General features: G+C 45.6%; 1 protein-coding gene across 1 annotated transcript in view; it reads right to left on the reverse strand.

Annotated features, from left to right (window-relative positions):
* Positions 1 to 2,621: 2,621 nt before the first annotated feature.
* DHX8 (DEAH-box helicase 8) overlaps positions 2,622 to 22,862 on the reverse strand; it is a 429,571-nt gene continuing 409,330 nt past the window's right edge. Inside the window, exons 20-23 of the mRNA XM_069634412.1 lie at positions 7,002 to 7,130; positions 5,370 to 5,566; positions 4,922 to 5,101; positions 2,622 to 3,228 (exon numbers count right to left, since the gene is read on the reverse strand). Of these exons, the coding sequence (XP_069490513.1) occupies positions 3,009 to 3,228; positions 4,922 to 5,101; positions 5,370 to 5,566; positions 7,002 to 7,130 (726 nt within the window). The 3' untranslated portion in view covers positions 2,622 to 3,008. The remainder of the gene's footprint in view (positions 3,229 to 4,921; positions 5,102 to 5,369; positions 5,567 to 7,001; positions 7,131 to 22,862) is intronic.

A 22,862-nucleotide genomic window follows, 5' to 3' on the forward strand; every position in this document is an offset into this window, starting at 1 on the left:
GGCTGTGGCTGCCTAACAGCAGCACCTAAGGACTTGCCTGCCGCCTTTGAGGTCTACAGCTTTTCAAAGCTTTTGTCAGCCTTCTTACCAAATAAATGGGAGCCATCAAAGGGCATGTTAAGGAGTCTAGATTGTCCATCAAGTGCATACCCTGACTTCCTCAACCACGCAAATATGCGTATGAAAGGGCTTGCTGTCATGGCCCTGCTGACGCGGTTAGCAGTGTCCAGACCTGATTGTAGAGACTCACACATGGCCTCCTTGCCATCCCTTATCAGGTTCATGAAACCATTGCTTTCCTCCCCTTGAGGGATGTGATCAGCCGCCATTGCTATGCAGTCCCACAGGGTGAATGTGAACTTTGCAAGGGCACATGCAGAATTAGCAGACTTTAAAGCCACGCTGCTAGCATAAAATACTTTCTTTGCCCATGAGTAAACGAGTTTGTCATCTCGATCAGGCGGTATGGTTGAGTACGCAGCTTGCTTGGAGGCAAATTTAGCTGCTTTCAGTACTAGACTTTCTGGAGTCAGATGTACTGACAGGTAGCCAGGGTTGCTACTGGATGGCCTGTATTTGTCATATTTTTGTTTACTGCAGGGCTGGACTCTGGAGCTTCCCAGTTTGCAGCAACCCTTTTTTGTAGTGCCAAATGAAATGGTAGAATAGGGTCATATTGAGGTCCTTTGTCTAATATGTCAGTTAGGTCGTCTTGTTCAAATGCAGGAGTTGATCTATGCCATCCTAGGAATTCTACCACTCTGGACATTAGACTTCTGTAGGATACATCAGCTGGGTTTGGTTTCCAATAATCTAGCTCTGGGGAGGTGTCTACCCCACTAGCTGTCTGTAGGTTGTCACATAGCTCCCTAAACCTGGTCTCCACTGAAATGAAGAATTCAGGAACATTAGTATTTTTACGCATACAAGGGGTATCCAACAGAAGACCACCTGTGGTGTGTCATCTGATGTTTCATAGGCCTCATAAATGGAGGTAAATGATCTGAAAAAATCCTTTTTAGGAAGAGGTTTAAAAATATTTTCCTGACCGAGGCAAAAACGTTGAAGAATGTACAGTCTGCGTCAATGGTATTTTCATCGGCGTCAACGGCAGTGGCGTCGACAGCTTGACCTTGGTCTTGTGCCTAGAGGCACTTGACCCTCGACTCAACGGTTTCTTCAATGATTTCTCATCTCGTCGAGTACTCAAAAACTCTTGAGTAGTCTTAGGCTTATGACTCGGCTTTGAGGAGGGGCAGGATTTCGCCTTGCCTCATACTTGTCATCGACCGTAGCACAGCCACTTTTCTCGAGGAGGATGGGGCCTGATCCTCAAAGACTTTGTACATTTTCTTCCTAAACAGTCCTCACTCATGTTTGGAGAAGGATTTAGTCAGGCAGACTACGCTCCTTTCTTCAGAGGAAGACGACGAAGGAGAGGGCGATCTATGGCTTCTCTTCAATTGTTTGGATGATAAAGAGGAGCGAGTGCTCCTCGAGAGGGATCGTTTTTTTGACCTTTTTTATGAGGAGCTGAATCTCGACTCATGGGATGAGCCACATTTCACAGGAGTGGACGGGGATTTGGGGACAATCCTACCCACTGACAGCTTGGCTTTATGCTCTTTTTAGGCCTTACTTGCCATCGACTGACAGGATCGACAGTCAGCAGTCTTATGCTCGACGCCCAGGCACCAGATGCATATTTTAGGCGGGTCCATGATGGACATTTTTGCACCGCAATCTAGGCACTTTTTGAAGACCGTCTTCAAAGTCGAAAACGAGGTCATCTCGAACGGTTTTCGTAGAAAATTGAAGCGTGCTATAATTCTCGAAGCAATTGCATTCGCAGAAAAACAGAACTGAAGCCAAAGGGCGCTGTGTGTGGTATACATACACTCTATGACGTCAGCCGAGATGAAGCCCTCGAGGTACATCGAGTCAACTGTCTCGATGCACAGCGCCCTCTGCCGAGAGATTTTTTTTTTCCAAAGCAGCTGGAGATATCATAAGATGAGGAATACGTGGGAGGACACAATCCATTCAAAAGTATGGATGTTTACAAGGCACACAAGAGCTCTTCATTACCACAGCTAGGAGAATTAAAATGTATGGGGTTGGCGATAGTGAAAGAAGTAGTACAAAAAGGGCCTATTACGTTTACACAAATGTTAAACATTTTATATTATTAAATTATTATATTATTGCATTATATTAAATTACAATATTATTAAAACGAAATATGAATAAAACACTACTTGCTGAAATACAGGCTAACCGTGATGAGGGCATTCGGTGTAGCTAAGTGACAACACACAATATTGGATGAGGAATTAAGATATCACATGTTGTGTGGCACAGAATCTCTATATTTAGCAGCTGCAACCACTTAGGCTCAAATGACGAACAACCTGAGGAGTGGATGTGGTTAATTATTGGAGCATATTCTGCCTACCCTGCAAGTAGAGAACAAAGTTCCAAATAGTTTCCATGGACATACACAGGACCCAACAAAAACAGGTTTGTGTTTGGCTTTCGTGGGATCTCTCACACTTGCTTGGTAGACACCACTTCTTAAGCTCTACACCAGCTCTCGTAACAATACTAAAGGAAACAAAACATTTGGCAGAGGCAATCAATAGTCTTTTATGAAAATAAATAAATACATAGTGTCAAAATTAAGAGCAAGAGACTTTAGAATAAAAACAAGGACCCACATTTAGGTTTTAAAAAAGAACGAGCATCAAGGCCCTTAGAACTTTTTTCATGTTGCAAATGGTGTATTAAAATGAATCAAGTCGCACCCTCAGAGTTGTGCAAAAATTCCAGCGTTGTGCTCAAGATTCCTCTGGTCCACTTTGCTATAAAAAAAAAAAAATTATAATCTGTATATAATACAAATCAAGCATTCTTTCTATGGAAGGCAAAACCAAAGAGCTGCTCCAGCACCAGTGAAGGCTATAGAGTCTATTGAGGCTCTGGATAGGTCCTAGCCTGCTCTCTGGCAATCACCGGCGCCTGAAAGCTCTAGATATTCTCCAGGCATTCGGCTCCTCATAGCGGTTGTACAATGGCTCCAGTCTCTGCTGTTTCTTCTGTTTGCTGAGCTTGGTTGGGTCAGAGACTTTGAAGAAAGCTGGTGAAAATTCAACAAGCCACCGTGGGTCGATCGTCGTCACCTCTCGCATGTACTCCTTGGTGGTCAGCACCAACTCGTGATACACAACCCTTAAAATGAAAAATAATTATAGTGGTGTAAATGAAACAAAGGCCTTGTCAACAAAAATAACTATCTCAGAAAAAAGGAATAGGAAGGGATTTGATGGGAGAATTCAGCAGAGCAAGCAAGTCCCATGGTTTAAAATGTGAAATATATTCACGAGACAAAGCTGGAGTGGACAAATGATGAATGAATTACCAAATACCCACAAATGAGCTTCAAGGCTCTCAAGTACAGCAAAAAGTGTGTCTGGAGAACTAACAATATGATGGCAGAGGCGTTGCTGGGGGGGGGGCTGAGGGGGCTATTTGGTTGTAGCCCCAGATAGAAGCTCAGGAGCTACAACCAAAAGACTAGCTAGGCCGAGTCTTGACAGTCCCAACATTAGTCTAGCCCTGGATCTTTCAGACCTAGCAACACCCCTGCCCAGAGGTCAAAAGTCAGTACTTGTTTACAAAGCCACAGCATGTTCGCAACATGCAGGACTCCTATTTGATCAATTATAAAGCATGAGAAAAGGGACTTCATACATAGAAAGATATTCTTACTTTAATCAAATATTCAAAGTGGCACAGCCATTCGACAATCTGTACAAGTGATTTGCTGAATCCCTCTCTAAATAAAACAGACTGGAGGTGTACTCATCACTGCAGCATTAATGTCTCAATAGCTTTAATGTGCTTGGTAACAGTCAATGATACCAGCACTTTGGCCTTAATCTCGTTACGTGCCTGCACCTGGGACTCATAAAACGACACGAAGACAAGTAAAAAGCATTTTTCACTGAATCTGCAATCCACAAGGCTACATCACTGCACTATAATAATAGGAAGAACAGTCACACATTGGTTTGATAAAATACACACTTTTATGACACTATGTATACATACACAAACACACAAAGCAAATAGGACTCTTATTTTCGGTACAGGAGATTACCAGCATCACCAAAGGGATGTAAACAGACACAAACATACATTCCATAATCAGTGTGTGTATGTGGGGGTTTTCCCAAAAGAGGAACAAACATGTGCCCATTTGGCTTCTAGCAAATTATATTTGCTGTAGATTTTCCGATAGTCCATTACAGTTGTGGCAACCTACTAAATATCTAAATAATTGTTTATAGAAAATGTAAAGAAAAATGATGAATGTTTCAACAAATGTCTTTCATCTTCCTATCTCAAAGTGTGCCATGAGTTTTCTCCCATTCCATTTCCAACAAAAATAACAATAATTGGCATAAAGTTAGTAGTTGCAATGGCAGTCTATTTAGACACCAAGAAATGACAGAAGCTCGGGCAGCATTTCGAAGCACGACTGGCAGCACAATAAGTTATAACAAATGTGGAAAACCTCAGGATTCAGTGCTCTCAAACGAAAAACGAGGAGCAACAACACCGAGCCCCTCCCGAAAGCCTCTTGAGGATTCAGATAACACACAGACACAGAGGCTTCTTACAATTCAGTAAAATAAATACTCCAGTTTCTGCTACCTTATTTCAATAATTAGGATCAGATTTAAGTGTGCAGACTTTAAGGACTGTCTGTGTTAGAAGGTACACTGATAATTAAGGGCAATAGAAGGCAGTCTCCACTAAATCAGACTGGCCTTGTAAATAAGCTACACAATATGGACGGCACTGTCAGAAGCTTCTAAGAGCACAAGTGAAGATTTTAAAGTTAGGCGCATGACCTTACCATTCAGGCTGCCTGTTAAACAGAGCACTTGAGGGGTGGATATATACCACCTGCTGGTCAATAAGTGTCCGATAACCCTCTTGGGGATCCTTTTTGGCAGCATTTCGGAAGAAGCCACTGCAGATTGCTTTCTGAACACGAACTGTTGCCTTCGCACAGGACACTACATCTAGTTTATGTCTGCAATAAAAAAGAGAAAGGAATATTTTATAAGTACATACACACAAAAACCTAGACTTGGTAACATGACAAGAAACATTAATATCTTGTCCTTCAAATAAGCAAATCTAAAGTAGTGTTTTGCTTGTCAAAAACAAAAAAAAAACAAGAAATCAATCACCGTTAGCAATATGCACAAGGCAAGCAACAGTATTTTGGAACACTTTAAATAGCAGTGTTCTTGTCGGGTGGCAGATAACAGCACATCCCCTTGATTTCATTACCATACCTGTCCATTATACCCAACATCTGCTTCCGGATGTCCTGGGCCCGGCGTAAAGAGCGTGCCTGGATAAAATTTTCATAGCACCAGGGATTTGAAAACTTGTTGTTCTTCCAAGAATTATACACTGCAAGTAACGTTAAGTGATCGCCTTCAGTTTGATGAAATTTAGCTTTCTTCTGGTCTGCAAGAGCTTGCTTATCCTGTGGTAAAAAGCACATGTTTAGATCAAACAAAGCGAACCACGTTGAACAAAAACTGCCAAGAAATCACAAGAAAAATAGGGTGTTATGTCAGAAATCCATTTTCTTTGGTCTCTTTTTGCTAACTTTCGTAGTCCCCTATACTTTTTGTTAACCAGTTTCCTTTTCACTGAAAGGGACATTTCACTGAAAGGGACGCTGTTTCCCAAGTGTCCCTGAAAGCTGCAACTGCATGAATTGTGCTGTTCTAAGTAGGCTACCAGCTCAGGGGTACTGTCAATTTCCTTTTTTGCTCCTGGACGAGTTATCTTGCCAAGAAAATATGTTCAGATCATACATCAATAGCAGCGGTGTACTTTATTTTTGGTTGCACCACTGTGTAGCCTTTTCATCCAGTTAGCAGACACGCACTCCCTGAATAGGAGCAAAAGGACCATTGATAAACACTTTTTTGTAACTTTTCTTCCATGAATATCAAATCAATCTGCTTTGCAGAATATCCAATCTATATAGCAGATGAAAATAGGCAGCCAATAAGTTAATATGCATGTTTGTGGTCTTTCCATGAGTTACTATTTTGCTAGGAAATATGATACAACCCCATCCTTCTCAGCAGAAGAATGAACCATGCCAAGTTTAGATGTATGACATTCCACCCGATAGGCCAAATGCAGCCAAATTGCCTGAAGTCAACTGAAAAAATTGTGTTTCTACTATAGCAATAACCACCCGTTACATGGGCTGGAACGTGGTGGTGAAGGCCAGGTCTAAGTTAAAGGCCAGAGCGTAGCCCTGGTTATTGCTATTACCACCCCGGGTGCATTGTATTTTGACTAGTAGTCCTGTTCACTGAATGAAAACACTGTCTTAAGATGGCTGCCATGGATCAGGAAGGCGGGGCTCCATACGGAGACCCTCTTCCATTTCCATGGCGGACACAGTGCAGCAGCAGAAAGGTGAGTGCGGGGGACAGGAACATTGAAATGAAGGGGGTAAGGGTGAAGATGGCAAAGCGGGGCAGGGGAAGCACCCGTCAGGTTCCATGGAACCCGGGCTTGGATCGGTCGATTCAGCCCACGATCCAAGGAACCCGATTGGTTGCTCCACCTGCTTTGGTGCTAATATGATTTATGCTTCAATCTGAGGCTATAACTATATGACGACTGCAGTTGAACTTTTCTACTTTATTACATTCATCCGAAAACTTGAATAGTGTCTACATTTAAGTCTTAATTCCACATACTTGTGGCAAAATGCATAGGATATGTACAAACCGCTAACCTATACAGTGAGCACTTAGATTCACAAGTAACAACCAATTGTGAGCAGTTATTTTATCGGCAGAGCCCAGCGTTCGCTACAACAAAACACAAGCATGGCCTGATAACTCAGCTGATATTCATAGCGTTCAGTTATTCAATTTGGAGTTTCATACCTTTGGTCTGTAAAAGACGTTCTGTACAGAAAGCATGGAGACAATGGTTAACATTTCTTCACTGCAAGCCAGGTGGACAGACATAATCAGCATTTTACACAGCATTGGCTCCAGGGGAAACTCAGCCATCTGCAAATGATACATAGAAGATAAAATCAGCTTTCCAAAGACTGAACACCAATCTTAAACCACAATGGTTTCATTTACAAATCAGTGCTCCGTTAACGAGGAGAATAGGTCCAGCAGCATTTCGAGTCATCATTCAAAGACTCAATGTATATTGTTAAATGTCCAGGTTGGATGACTGTTAGGGGAGATTTCCTAGAGTCCTACTGGCATAAGACTTTAGTAGATTCCCCCCCCCACCAACTCTTGTTATCAGTCTGTACTAGCTCAGGACCTTGGTAGTGTGGCAGAGCAGTCAGGCTGATTTTAAGAGGAAGATGTGAGCTGTAGTTAAGTACTCTGAATCTTAGCTAGACAGGCACAACAAAAAAGCACTTACACTTATATAAAAGATATATATTTATTATATATACACACACCAGAATCACTTTAAATATGTCAGACGTTTACGGTAGAACCCTTAGGAATACTCGATAATACACTTCAAAGGGCACTTTCACTTTTGTGTTTGTTCGCGGTTACATTTGTAGCAATGTTAGAAAGGGAAAAGACAAGGTTATCGTATTATCGGTAATTGCGCACTCACGCGGTTTTCAACAGTCATACGGTAATGTATCCTCTCTGCAAACACATATAGGAAAGTCACTTAAAGGGAGGAAAATACGTGGTTAATGCAACATGAGCTTAGTTCAAGGTTCTAGAGACGGTTTCTTCGCCTGGAAACACAATCCTAGCTAAAGGCAGTTCGGAGAGGGCTTAAAGTCTTGACAAACAGCGAATAATGAAGCGCTCCTGTGGATTTCTTCCAGTGTCTAAAGTTATTGAAGCAGCAAGTTAGTAACTAATAAATGAGACCTATAAACTGACTAGAGAAGGTGAAACAAGCAGCAGCTTGGGTCAGAGGTAAGAGGAGGTTGCCCTGGAAACCTCTACGTGCACTCAACGCGAGAATCTTGCAATCAGGTAAGCAATACCTTTTTCACCATAGTACCTTTGGTTTGAAGAAAGTGCTTGTTGTGGCTCTGCTGCAATGTGGCAGCTCTGGAGCCGACCACTGGATGCCTTGGTCTGGTGATGAACGGCAGGACAATGGACGGTGTCTCAGCAGCAGTCTCGAGGGAGGACCTGTAGTATGACTTTCATCAACTTCTTGGTTCACACTGCGGTTTTGGCACCTTTTCTGCAGCACCAACAAAGGACACGGATCGCCCTGTAAATCTTCTTCACTTCCTGCAGACCCTCAGCCTTTCCACAACGATGCACTCGAAATGGACAGCAGGTCGCCTGGTATTGGGATTCTGCAGCTCTGGAAGCTGCTAGGATCTTGGGAGATGGCTTGTTTCAAAGTTTGTCTTTGTTAGTGAGAAGAACAAGTTAATTTCTTACATGGTAATGTTCTTTCGATGGGATGTTCCGATGACGTATTCCACATCTATGACAGGTAATTAACACAGCTGTGCTGCTTGGGAAAATATTCGGCATCTGCGTCCTGCGTCGATTACGTCGATACGCTGTCCTCGAGGGCCTCCTTAGAGCCGACGTCACCGGATGTTATAAGTAGGACGCACGACGCCCGTAGCCTTAGTTGTAGTTTTTTCCCAGAACGTGTGGCAACAATCTTCTGCCAGAATAACCATAGAAAGCCTTGCGGAAACGTAAGCTGCAATCGCATAAGAAATTCTGTAGCGGGGCAGGCTGGGAGGGAACGATGTGGAATACGTCATCGGAACATCCCATCGAAAGAACTTTACCAGGTAAGAAAGTAACTTGTTCTTCGAAGGGATTGGTTCCTCTGACGTATTCCACATCTATGACAGACTCCCAAAGCAGTACCAACGTATGGGGGTGGGAAAAGAATTTAGAATGTAAGAATTTAAAATGCCCAATTAAATTGCAGAATAAAGGACCGCCTTGCCAAAGGCCAAATCTTGCCCATGGATAGAATCCAGGGAATAATGTTTTACAAAAGTATGGACAGAGGCCCATGTGGCTGCTTCACAAATGTTACAAATGGGAACAGCCCTCTGCAGAGCAGTAGAGGCAACCACACCTCTAGTAGAATGGGCCCGTAAGCCTATCGGAGGGTCCTTACCCGCCAAGCGGTAACATTCAGAAATTGTCAAGATAATCCATCTAAACAAAGTCTGCTTAGTAACAGCTTGTCCCAAACACCTTCTAGCGTATCCTACAAAGAGTTGATCGTCCACTCTGACCCGGGACATGCGCGAGATGTAGAAACTTAAAGCTCTCCTAGGATCCAACCTATGGAGCCTCTCCTCTTCCTTACCAGGATGTGGAGGAGGATAGAATGCCGGAAGAATGACCTTCTGGCTTAAATGAAATTCCGAGACAACTTTCGGAAGAAAAGAAGGACGAACCCTAAGGACAACCCTGTCCTTATGAAACACCGTGAAGGGTGGCTTAGCAGATAGTGCCTGCAACTCACTCACTCTGCGAGTGGAAGTAACCGCAACTAAAAATACAGTTTTAAGGGTCAACGGTCTCAAAGGACAAGAATGTAAAGGCTCAAATGGAGCACCCATTAGGAATTTTAGAACTAAGTTCAATCCCAACCGGGCACCTGGAAAGGTGATGGCGGGAACACATTAGTGAGCCCTTTCAGAAACTGAGAAATTAAAGGAATCTTAAAGTAAGAACACTCCTCAGATGAGCGCTTATATATAGACAGCGACGCCAGGTAACCTTTAATGGTACCCACTTACAGGCCCCTGTGGGCTAACGAAAGCAAAAAAGACAGAATCACAGAAATGGCACATGAAAAGGGATCAACATTCTTAACCCTATACCAGTCGCAGAACTTTCTCCAATGGCAACGGTAAAGGGACTTTGTTGCAGGCCTTCTGGTCGAAAGCAACACCTCCATCACGGCTTCAGGGACGACCCAATCCTTATACCTCAACCTTCCAGAAGGCAAGCATGAAGGTTGAGGGACTTGACCTCTGGATGGAGAACCTGACCCCCCTCCCGTGAGAGCAGATCGTCTCGATAGGGAAGACGGCGTGGAGGGCAGATGGACATGTAGAGAAGGTCCAGGTACCACATTCTCCGGGCCCATGCCGGAACAATGAGGATCATTCGGGAACCGAACCTCCCTAACCTCCTCAGCACTTGGGGAATGACGGGAACTGGAGGAAACGCGTACATCAGTGGGAAGGACCACTCCACTACGAACGCGTCCCCCAAGGCTCCCTTTGGAGGAAATTCCCGCGAGCAGAATCTTTCGCACCTCCGGTTGACACTGGTGGCGAAGAGATCCACTTGAGGGTTCCCCCAAAGGGCGAAGATCTCCAGGAGAATCTCCTGAGCCAGCTCCCACTCGTGAGAGACCGTGTTCTGCCTGCTCAGAGCGTCCGCCACCTCGTTTTCATCTCCGGCCAGATGAACTGCCGAGATTGAAATTTCCTGCTGGACCGCCCAGAACCAGAGCTGCATCGCCTCTCTGCACAGAGGAAGTGACCCTGCCCCGCCACCCCCATTCTTGTTGAGGTAGTGCATGGCCACACTGTTGTCCGTCAGAATCAGGACATTCTTCCCTCGCACAGTCGGCAGAAAAGCCTTCAGAGCTAGCCTGATGGCCCTCAGCTCCAACAGATTGATATGGAGTCTGGACTCCGACTGAGACCAATGACCGCTGACTCAACTAGTTGGCATGAGCTCCCCATCTCGTGAGGGATGCGTGCGTCATGATTGTCACCTCCGGCCAGGGAAGCCAAAATGGAGCCCGCCTGTACGAAGAGTCAGCATGCGTACCAGGCTCAGGCCTGCCAAACTCAACCTCCGGAGAGGTATCAAGACCACTGGCGTCGTGCAAAGACTGACGAAGGTCTTCAATCTGGCTATGACCAGACAATATTTCGTCAGGAACCTCATCCGGAACCAAACCTTCCTCAGACCCTTCTTCCACCTCAGAAATATAATCCAGAGGCTGGAATAAATCCCCGGAGGAGGGCACAGAAAAAGGCTCAAAGATAGGGCCTTCCTCGGGGTTTCCACTGAAGCACGGGGTACCTTCGATAAAGCATCCTCGAAAGGCGTCGACAGAATCGACGTCGAGTGTGGCGCTGATGGCTTCGACAAAGGCCTCAAGGGCAGAGCCCCAAGCGTGTCCTTTGACGGCCTCGGCGCCGATGACTTCCTCGGAGGCGGAGCCTCGAGAGTCCCTCGACGGACATGGTGCCGATGGCGTCGACATCTTCTTCGAAGACCTCACAGGCTCCGGCGGTCTCAAGGGCGTCGAGGACCGGGACCTGGAGCGGGCATGACTAGAGCAATCCACCTTGTCCTATCAGGACCTCGAAGGTGCCCGATGATCGCGCCGACCACCCGAGCCCTAAGGCATGCGAGCGGTGGCCCTAGCACGTTCCCTGCCGGCTTCTTTGGAAGGCACGGACGGAACGGAGCCCTGCGACTGAAAAATCGCCATCATCTCCGTACGAAATGCATCCCATTCCGCAGGAGAAGAGTGCTTGTTGGGACAAGCAACCCGCCGACGGGCGGAGTCCTCGGACGAGGACGGGGAAAGCGGCCGGTGACGGCGCTTCCGCGAGTGCCTCGAAGAGGCAGAGGAATGGCGGGAACCACTCCGGGACCGAGACCCCCTGGACTTACGCTGACGACGCGGAGAGTTGCCTCTCGAATCGTCGGTTGAAAGCCAAGCGGATTTCGACTTCCGGGGCTTGGAAACCCTACCGACAAAGCTTCTTCCACTCCAGCAAGGCCTTTGATGTTAACGACTGGCAATCGTCACAATCATCCGTGGCATGGTCCTCACCAAGGCACCAGAGGCAGGCGTTGTGCGGGTCTGTAAGCGACATCTTGGAACCGCAGTCCCGACACGTCTTGAAACCCGGCCGCGGGGTAGAAGACGAAGACATGATATCTTCACAAACGAACATGTTCGAAGAACCGATAGACTAATAGTCAGAAGAACCAAGGCACGCAGAGATCTTCAAAGCGAACACGTTCGCGGAAAAAACAGAACTGAGGCTACGGGTGTTGTGCGTCCTCCTTATAACATCCGGTGACGTCGGCTCGACGGAGGCTTTCGAGGACAGCGTATCGACATCAATGACGCAGAAAATTTTCCGAAGCAGCACAGCTGTGGTGATTACCTGTCATAGATGTAGAATACGTCGGAGGAACCAATCCCTTTGAATTCTCATTTCAGTGCTAATTCCCTTCAAACTTAGAGACCCCCCCAGCTCTTTTACTGGATTTTAAGACTTTTGATTTCTACCCTGAAGCGAGCGAGACCTTTTTCTCGCTATGTATTTTGATCTGATTTGGACTCTGTTTTTTTTCTTTTTGGAGTCTGATAAACTCCTTAGGCATCTACTTTTGTATGTGACACACAGCACCTTCAGTGAAGTGTGAGAATTCCTTTGGATTTCTCTTAAGGTTTAAATACCTTTTCTTGGGTGAGCTACAGTTCCCCAGAATAGTAAAGTGAAATTCACTTTACTTACCTTTTTCCTATGTAGGTCCAGCACACCCCATCTTATGTGGAGTGCTGGGGGGTTATTTAGTATCCGCTTTTGCGACTTACTTTATTATTTTTTTTTAATTATTTTTATCGGTTTATTACAAACCTTTAAAATGTTTACAAACAAACGACACTGGACTTCATCAAGAGAGAAATGTCCGTTAACAATCCCTTAGCAATCGCTTAGCAATACCCCTCCCAAGCTCGCAGACAACTATACAAGCCATTGTCATCCTTGAACGTCAACCGACAGTGAGTTCAGTCGATTTTCAATTAACATCAGAAATCGGGTTAATGGTAATATCAGCTTCCTGTCACATCCTTGAAACATAGAGGCCCACCAATCATCCGCACAACGGGAGGGGTAATTTGCTCCCCAAGGCCCCAGATGAATTGTCCTTTCAGAGCGAAGTTTAGTGCAAAATAGCACCAAGTGCTTTAGGGTTTCCTTGTCTTTAGTGCATATTCTACACTTCAAGGATGCAACTTTATTTGCTCGCCAAGACACCAGCCGTTCACTAGTTTTAAATGCATTCAGCCGCATCAGCATGAACGCTCTTCGTGCCTGTGGGCCTGGAAATAATTCAATGTAACGTTGTAAGATGTTAAAAGGCCTTATCTCGAGCGGGGCGTCCTTCATCATGGAAGCGGTAGTGCGTTGAGTACAAGTTTGTTCCCAGTCCGCACGCCAGATTTTTAATTTAGCAGCGTTCGGGTCGTTATGCAGCTGATCCATGCTGATTCCGTGAATACTTAAGATATCTTCGCATCTTTTCGACCATAATGATAACATGCTGTTATTTGCCGATGATGGGTCGTGAAAGATGTCAAATTGTGGAATGTGCTCACGCTGGCGTGATTTTCGAAATAAGCTTATTAGGGCCCAGCAAACCCTTGCGTGTAACGAGATAAGCGAAAGTTCGTACCTCACACAAGCTGTTGCAATACCCCTAGGCAACGCCAGTACCTTCGACCAAAAACAATGCTCCAGCGAAGACCATGTGTCATAACTGCAACCCAAGGCGTTTTCCGCGCCATATAGTAACACTGGGATTACCTTCTGATGGTAAAAGGCAAGGACCGGTTTTAGTGAAAATTTCCCATATTTGTTCTGTATGATGACTGCTTGACTGGCCAATTGTTTGAATTTCCTTTTATTTTCAGTCATCCATGGGCCATCGTTGACTGATGAATTTAGTAACATTCCAAGATATTTTACATTTAGAGATGTCTGAATGGTGTCACTACCCAAATACCATCTTGGTTGACTTTTCTTGTTTTGTCTTCCGCTGTTAAGATTTTTTAACACCATAATTTCACACTTTTTTGTGTTTATTACCAAGTGGTTTAATGCAACATATTGGGCAACTGCGTTCAGTTTCCTCTGCAAGCCTACGGGAGTTAGATCCATAAGAACAAGATCGTCAGCATATAACAGCCAACTTAAGCAGGTCTTTCCAATCTTCGGCGGAAAAGATCTTACGGCATTGATTGCCAATCCAATATCGGAGATAAATAGACTGAATATTGCAGCTGCTAAGGGACAGCCTTGCTGTACCCCTTTATAGGTTTTAATTGGGGTTGTTACGTTTCCAGATAGATCCAACCGGATTTTTATGGAGGTTTCAGAGTGCAATTCGCGGATTGCTGCCATTAAGTCGACTGGGCATCCCCAACTTTGCAGTTTTGACCACAAGCGGGACCTGTCAATGGTGTCGAAGGCACAAGAGAAGTCGATAAAGGCCAAGTAGACCTTAGATTTAGATTCTAATGCTTCCATTTTCATCAAATTTAGGACTAACAAATTTAGAGAGCAGCCCACTTGCTTTACGAAACCTGATTGTCTTTTATCTACGTGATTAGACTCATTTGCCCATTTCACCAGTTTGTGTTGTAACATTGTGGCATAGATTTTCCCCAAACTGTCAAGTAAAGCCACAGGACGATAATTCTTTGGGCAAGATCTGTCTCCTTTCTTAAATATTGGGACAATAACCGCAGATTTCCAGGATTTCGGAGTTTTTTGGGATTTACAAATCCTATCAAATAGGGTTACGCATATGGACGCCCATAGCTCAGGCTGTTTGATCGTGAAATTGGAGAGCCCATCCGGTCCAGGAGCTCTTGCTTTGTTAATAATAGACACTATCTCTTCTCTTGGAAACGTCAAATTCCATGGATTCGCGGTTAATCCCAAGGTGGTAATCTCAGGGATTTTATCTTTATATAAGGTTTCAAAATGATTAATCCAGGTTTCTTCTGAAACCATGCTGGACTGTAGTGCCAATTGAGGAGCCTGAAAGTTGTTAATGAGTCTCCAGCAATCACTCGTGTTTTTGTTTTTTAGAGTATTTAACATCTGTTCTGCGTCGTTTTGCACTTGTGTGTATTTGTGCATTTTCAACCAATTTTTGTATTTTTGCTTTGCCGCCTTTATTTCTAGTTTACGAGAGACCCTGTCGAGAGCCTTAGCTCTCCTTATGGCTGTGCGCATCATTCGTTTTTGCGTCAATATCTCAATATCAAAGTGGTGGGCACGGACCATGTTGGGGTTTTTGGAACCCACTTTTACCGTTTTGAATTGTGTCAAAAGATGTTCATATTCAAGGTCAGCACTCAGATGACAATACTGGAGCATCACCCCCTTAACTTCGCTCTCCTCTAGTCTTAAGCGAACCCTGTTAGATTCAACCTCGAGCTTATGAGTCCATTTTGTTCTTTGAATGGTGCTGATTGATACAAATTCCATGAGCAACATGTTGTGGTCGCTATGATCTTTTTCACAAATCCTCAACGATTGAATCCTCGGATGTAAAGCTTCGGATGCGAACATATAGTCGATTGTTGAGGATGAGTCCATACGGTGCCATGTTTGCCTCGAAGGTAAGTCGTCGCGAGTGTTGCCATTCAGCATCTGAAAGTTACGTAGCTTCATTTCAGTTATCCAAGCCTGTGCCAGCGAGTTTTGGGCTAACTGTGGATCCTTACATAGATCGATGTTTAAGTCGCCGCACAGAAGAATCTTTGGAGAGTCTGAATGTTCCATCAGATGATCAATAACACCGGTTATTTGGTCAATGAACTCCATTTTACCGGCACGTAGGTGGTTCCAATATACGTTCAATATTATAATCATGTCCTTCTGCAAGTCCCGTCTCCCTAAATTTTCAATGGTGGTTTCCTGAATATATGGAGAGTGATTAACGGAATTTGTGACGCGCCAGCCAGAATTCCTTCTGACCATCGTTAAAAGCCCTGACATAGGGCGACCCAACTTAGCTTTTATGGCCGGATTTATTACAGACTCGAAGTCCGCTATGAGTGGTAATTCACTTAGCCATGTTTCCTGTAGACACACAATTTGAAGATTTTCTAACCAAGGTTTGTTAAACAGGTGAAAAAACCCTCGAGTGTTCCAGGAGGCAACAGAGCAAGCCGTAGGTGCTTTAGAGTCCTGGCGTTATTGGCTCTTTTTGACATTTAACGCCCCAGCAAGCCAATTCCATTCTTGATTTTCAGCTGCAGGTGTTATGAAATGCTCATTGAGAGTTCCGTTGAAAGAATCCTTTCTTTTAATTGTAATTCCTATTTGAGCATTGGAGCCATCGCATTTAGCAGTAACCTCGCTAGATGGCAATTGAGGAGTCCTTGGCCGGCGCGGTGATTGGTTGAAGCTTTGAATACGGGTGTTTGTCAAGTGAAATGACCCTTCCAGAGTCCTTATTGGAATATCTTTCGACAGCGTTGGTACTGCAACAGCAATCGAAGGTGCATCCTTTCCATTATTAAGCACTCCACTGGAGTATTGTGGTGGTACATCAGAGTGGTTCAGATTGTAGACATCGAAGCCTAATGAAAACAATGCTACGTTTTCTTCTAATATTGAGTTAATCAGAAGGTTCGATGTAAAGTGAAGCAACACCTTGTCATTCGTGCCTTCAGCTGGAAACTCCACGACTTTTATGTCGTTCGAGGAAATTGCACGTAGGCTTGGTACGAGATGAAGTAACTGAAGAACCGTTGTTCGATTCAAGATCAGATTCTCGATTGGTTCCAGGCTCTCGATTGCCAGCTTGTATATGCAGACTTTATTCAGCGCTGATTTTAGAACCTTATCGTGTGAAGTTTGAGGACGTCCATCAACCACCAATTCTTTTAATCTTCTTCGATTGGTTCCAAGGTGATCGTCCTCAACACATTCCAGCAGAGTCCTTACGGGCTCCTTATTTTTATCTGTTTTGATCGAAGGGCATGACAATGCCAAGGGTCCCCCTGGTCTGCTGATTTGAGCCTGAGCTATGCAAAAGTTCCGCTTATCGGCCATGGTCATAAACACAGGACTGACTGTTGGCAGACGCATAGAGTTCGAATTATCACAAGCTTCAATCAGTTCACAGTGTCTTTCGTAGGACTTGTGTTTGAATGTAGAATTGTTACCAGTAACCTCCTTAGTACAAGGCTGATTTGTTATTACAGTATTAGAAGCAACTTTGTCCAATGATGGTACAGGTTTCTCCAAACATTGAATCGGATCAACTTTAGGTAATGGCACAGTGATTAGGGGCACATCAAAGCTTGTGGGTGAGACAGGTTCTAACTCTACAAATTCTGGGTCATCGTAAGTTGAGAAGTCCAGGATTTCAGTTATGTCGTCCTCAGACGGCTTAGTATTCTTTAATTGAGATTGTTTGGCCGAAATCGAATGAGCACTTTTTTGTGATATTATGGCGTTACTCGTAGCTGGAGCTTGAGCCGTTAAAGTTTTGACCGAGTCAATAGAAACGGCCTGTACCATTTTTATGTTGCGTAAGAATTTTTGAGATCCATTTGAGACATTTTTCTTTGTCTTTTGGTTCTTCGGTTTCTTACTGGTTACAGCGAGTTTTGAGTTTAAAGACGAAGTCGCCAGATTCCCTGTACCATTAGAGGATCCTGTAAAAACGGAAAAGACCTTGGGTAAACCTCCATTTGCGGGGATAATCGCAACTTCTGCAGTTGCTTCAGTTGCAGAACCAATGCCCGAAGGAGAAGCCGTTTGGGGGTCAACGGAAGCCTTATTGTCAGCGCATCTGGCTTGCTCAAATGCTGTGTTAAATGACAAATTGACACTGTTTGGTACAAACGGAATAACCGATGAGCAAGGCCCAGTGATTGAAGTAGGTGAAACAATCGTGAGCCCTGTGTCGTGAGGGGCTCCAAGGGCCTTTACAGGTGCCAGAGCAAGATCCACTTCCACTAAGGAGTTATGCGTCGATTGTGACGACTGAGAGCGAAGAGGATCTTGGTTTGGAGCAGCATCAATTGATGAATGCTGTTGTTTTGATGCCCCAGTAAGGTCTTGGTCAACCTGAGGTTTATCTTTCATGCTAGTGAACTTGCCACATGGGCACTCTTCAGACAACCGCCTACCTACATTTTTGATGTCATGTTTAAATAGGGCAAGGGTCTCACGCGCCACTTCGGCGAACAGTCTTTTGTCAGAGGAGTCGGTTTTCTTGCACTCGTTTAACAAGACAAACGCTCCTTCCAGTCTTTTAAGGCACTCATGTTGCTCGACATACGAGCGGTCGCAAGTTTTTTCTATCCGAGTTAATTTGGAACTCATCATTGCGACCACAGTTGTTAAGTCCTTAGTGGCGTCATGTATATTTTCGTACAGTTTCATAAACGGGGCCAATGAAATCGACAAAGAGGCCATGAAAAGGGCTTGTATTTCCGTTGAAGAAGACATCGTCGGCAGAGTTGTACAAGATGAATTGGGTTGAGACTCAGCAGGTCTAGTCACATGTGGCTCCTTGTCACGACGGATTTTCGGAAATGGGCGTTCCATTAATGAAGAATCCATAGAATCGTTATGTGAAGAATATTCGTTGCCATCAGATTCATCGATGGCTCCATAGGACTTCCCTTTAGAGGTGGCAAGTCTTTTTTGGGAAGTCAAATGTAATTCAGATGTCTCGTGCCTCGAGTCGGCCTTTAAGGATTGATCGGTTGATTTTAACCGTTTGTAACACGAGGCAGGCCATATGTCAGAGGTTGCCCCCAACAGCTGGCTGTTATTGCGTTTCACTGCAGATTTTGCTTTCGTTTCGGCTGAAAGGTTCGGCTCTTTAGATGCCTTACTGGCGCACATTTTGTTCAAGAGCGATAAGTTCTGAAGAACGTTGTTCACTACCCCAAGGGAGTCTCTTCTTGCGAGCATTGAATTGCGTGCCTCTGGCTCGCCCCTTGTACCGTGCTCCAAGTTAAGAACGCAGTTGCGATCACAGTCGTGCAAACTTGAGTTAAAAATGCTATGTTGATTGCTAAAGTCATTCGCATTCATATATACGATTTCTTCATGCGAACCCACTGTGGTCAGTCTCGTGGTTACACTCACTGGAGAACTCGCAGTGATCATTGTACTAGAGTCATTTAGAATGAGCCCCACATCGTCGCAGGGTAAGATAGGAAGAGAATAAGTGGCCGGCCGTGGCCCAGCGGTCTGATTTTCGGCAGAATTCGGTTCCTTCACGTGATCATTATCCTGCTCTGCAGCGAGCTCACTGCTAGAGGGAGCTAATCCATCTTCTCCGAGGCCTCGAGCCGTGACGAAGTCTAGGCTGCCTCGGCCGCGCGAGTTCAAGGACTCACGCGCTCCGAGTCTCGCCCCCACAGCGTTATCGCTCCCGGGAGCGGCGACCAAGCAAACACACCCCGCGTCAGTTGCCGGGATGAGAGAACCGCCACAGCAGTGTCCAGACGGTTCGCCACTGGCGCTAACGCCGCCTCGAGTCGGCGGGGCTCCAAGAACCCCGCAACCTCCAGACCCCGCGATCACATGCAGGGGCTCGCCGACGTCCAGCGCGCGGCATTCATTTGCCGCCCCGCGCCACCCGTGAGTAATGTCGCGACCTGTAATAACATCATGCGTGAAACATGCAGTGTCGAACACATTGTCACAGAGAGGGGGTAGATTAGATATGTTGATTGCTGCGTTTTCGGGGGCCTGTGCCTCATGTGCTTGAATAAGACCTTCGTTGTGCTCACCAGTTTCAGAGGTGCATGAGTGATAGCAACTTACTTTCTGTGGGCGTGAAGGTCGTCGAGTAGCCATTATCTCATCAGAAGCTACCGCACCATCACGACGCCTCTGTGCCCGGGTCCTTAGCACAGGGGACTGGGTAGACGCCATTATTCGCCGCTCGCCAAACAGCAAACAGCTTTGCTTCCGCAGCCCTTTCCACCTCAGGGCTTCACGCCGCAAGGGTCACGGAGGCGGCCTCAAGTAGTCAGCTGGGAGGTCAGCTGACAACCCAACTGTTAAAGGCACACGCACCTCTCCCCTCTTCCACGGGCTTCTCTGGTTTTCTCAGGTTTTATCGGCCCATGCTCGAAGGGTCTAGTGACCCAGTGTGCACCGGCTTCCCTCCGTCCATCGAGGGAGCCGGTGCGGCAAGTATGCCCATATTGGGCTTTTCTGTTCGCAAATTTGCCCTAAAAAATTTCCCCCAGCCCCCCGAAGCACCCCTTGTGTCTCCTTTCCTCCCTGCACCCTCTTCCTGGTCTCCCTCCCGACCCAGCCACGGTGTCCCGATTGGCTGTGCTACCAGGCCTTTACAGACCTATCCAGGGCAGCCCTCTGCCTGGCAGCCCCATCGGCAAAGGACGGCTCCACTGAGATGGCTCCAGATCGTATCTGCAGATATCCGCAGGAGAAGCAAGAAGCAGTAGCCTGCCGTCAACCAGCACCAACAAAAACGCAAGTGTGGCAAGGGTGGGGACTGAACCAATCACTACACGCTTGAAAGCCCTACCACTCTTACCCAAAATCCTACTGTTACATCACACAGTCACATATTAAGGTCCAACGATTATCCGCACCCTAATTGCATCACTGTGTTAGAGTTGAACCTAGAAAGTGTGCCCTAATAGCCTAATTGTAGAAGGTATTCCAACATCATTGAGTGTGCCCTAATAGCGTCACTGTATTAGAGTTGAATTTAGAAAGCATTCCCAACATCATTGACTGTGCCTGGTCGCATACACTATACCGATTACCACAATATCATACTTTGCTGGAGGACCTTCCCTAAATGGCTGTACTTCATTGCTGCTGCTGAAACAGAGTGCCAGGGGTCGAGCAATCAGGAGTCTAGTGTATCGTCTTTAAGCCGGACCGAAGCTCCAGGAAGATCCTGAGGACCTTCCTGAAGCAGGACGACCCAAGCTCTTGTCACCTCATCAGAGTGCTGGACTCAAGGAGTGAAGGAAGCCCATCCAGTGTCCAAGATCCGCGGTGGTGTTATTTGCCGTTAGCTGAAACCGCAATGTGCCGCTAAATGGAAAAGAGCCCGTAGCTGCCGCCAACCTTCGAATTGCTGTAAAGGAGTCCCCCAGACATCCTCCCTCTTGTCCCCACAACTGAGGCCCAGGAACACAGGATCTCCAACACTGCAACCAAGACAGAAGCCAGCTGAATCCTCTTCTTCTAACCTAAGGTACTGTTCTGACTAAGGGGTGCTTACCGCTTTGTCTGTAGCTTGCTTTTCTCAGTTGAGACTTGCAGTAACAGCTCTAATATTCACAAGTGTAACAGCTTGTGGCCCAACAGGGATTTTCTACAACTCTAACTTTGTGCAAGACTTTGTTCTATCTAAAAGGTGCCTCCGCTCCATAGACTGTTCCAAATTGACTTTGGCTATCCTTGCTCCATGCAGACTCTTCTAATCCATTGACTTTGATTATTACTGTCCCTCATAGGTGATACATTGGTTTTGAACTAATCATTGCTGGGAAAGGTTTTTATCTAGACTTCACTGGGGGATTTAAAAGTGCTTGCATGCTCCGAGAACCTCTTAATCATTTTCCTTCCTATAACCTTTCCTGGTTACCAACCTCAGAATTTACAAAGTAAAAAACGTGATATAACTGCCAATACTGTCCTAGTTAGTGAAGCCACCTCAGGGTGTAGGAAGTGTGTATGAAGCATCTCTGAAGAGTATCTACTTGCTTGACTTGATTCTGAGAAAGTATTTTGAAGTGTATTTTTATTGTTGCACATTGCCCTTTTTAAAGAATGCTCATTTAAAACTGACCATTAAATAAATAATTATTTTTACTAGAAAACCTTGAGTGTAAGTGTTATTTGGATACTTTTATTTGTGGATTTCGATGCTACAGCTCTACAGCTCACATGCACCCCTCTTGAGGTAAGTCTGGCTGCTCAGTCACACTATCAACTTGGTAAGTACAGACCTATACCAATAGGTGGGTTTACCTAATACCAATAGGACAAGGCTGGTGTAGTTTCCCACAGGGTTACTACATCAAATCTTGCCCAACAGTCTTGGGACTGGTTGTTCCGACCAGCCAAAGGGAAGGAGGAGTCCTCTTCGGAGCTCCTCTGTAGCATAGAAAGCTGGGTCAGCACAGCAGTGGGCGCTTCACAGTCTTGCAAAGGGTCTGCAGGCGTCTCTTGTTTTCTTCTTCAGTTACTTCTGTTTCCGGTGGTCGACTTGCTTTACACTACAGAAGCCTCATCTTGTATACAGTTCCAGCCCACATTCCTCTGCAATCTCTCAGCATTTTACAGAAAGGGGCGTTTGGCTGTCCAATCAGGACAGCCAGACCCCCCTGTGGGAGCTGAACCTATTCAGGCACTCTAACAGACAAAGGATAGGGGGGTGGAAGACTCCTCTCAGACTTCCTGCCGGCCCAGACACTCTGGAGCCTAGGCGGGGATACCTACTGGTTCCCGCCAAAGGCAACACACACACAGTGCCCCTATTGTGCACTACCAAGGCTATGGACATGCCTGCGGTATACAAAATACACAATAGTTGGTAGAACATGTCCACTGCCACCAGCCATAACTAGGTGATTGTCTATGTGACTAAAAAGTCACAGGAGCAGAGAGAAGGGGGTTACTAAGTAGCCCTTTGGCACTTCACTAAAGGTGGTGTGTGCCAATCTCTCAGACTATAGAGTTTTGGGGAGAGATACTATCCTTAACAACTGTAGTTACTTGAGGATATAGAAAAATAATCTTAAAGGAGGACCCGAAGGGTCCCCAGCAACACTGCCCATAAGGAGTTGTGTGCTGCAGTGGTAAAACACAGATGCCTTTGAGAGCTATGGAGCAGACAGACTCCATAGTACAGGTAGAACACAAAGGTCCAGAAGTCCAGCAAAAAGTGCTGGGGGTCTCACTAGGAGAGGGGATGAACCACAATCTCCCTAACAATGACCTT

This window comes from Ambystoma mexicanum, chromosome 13, assembly GCF_040938575.1.
Source record: "Ambystoma mexicanum isolate Mex_15411 chromosome 13, UKY_AmexF1_1, whole genome shotgun sequence".
Classification (NCBI taxonomy): domain Eukaryota; kingdom Metazoa; phylum Chordata; class Amphibia; order Caudata; family Ambystomatidae; genus Ambystoma; species Ambystoma mexicanum.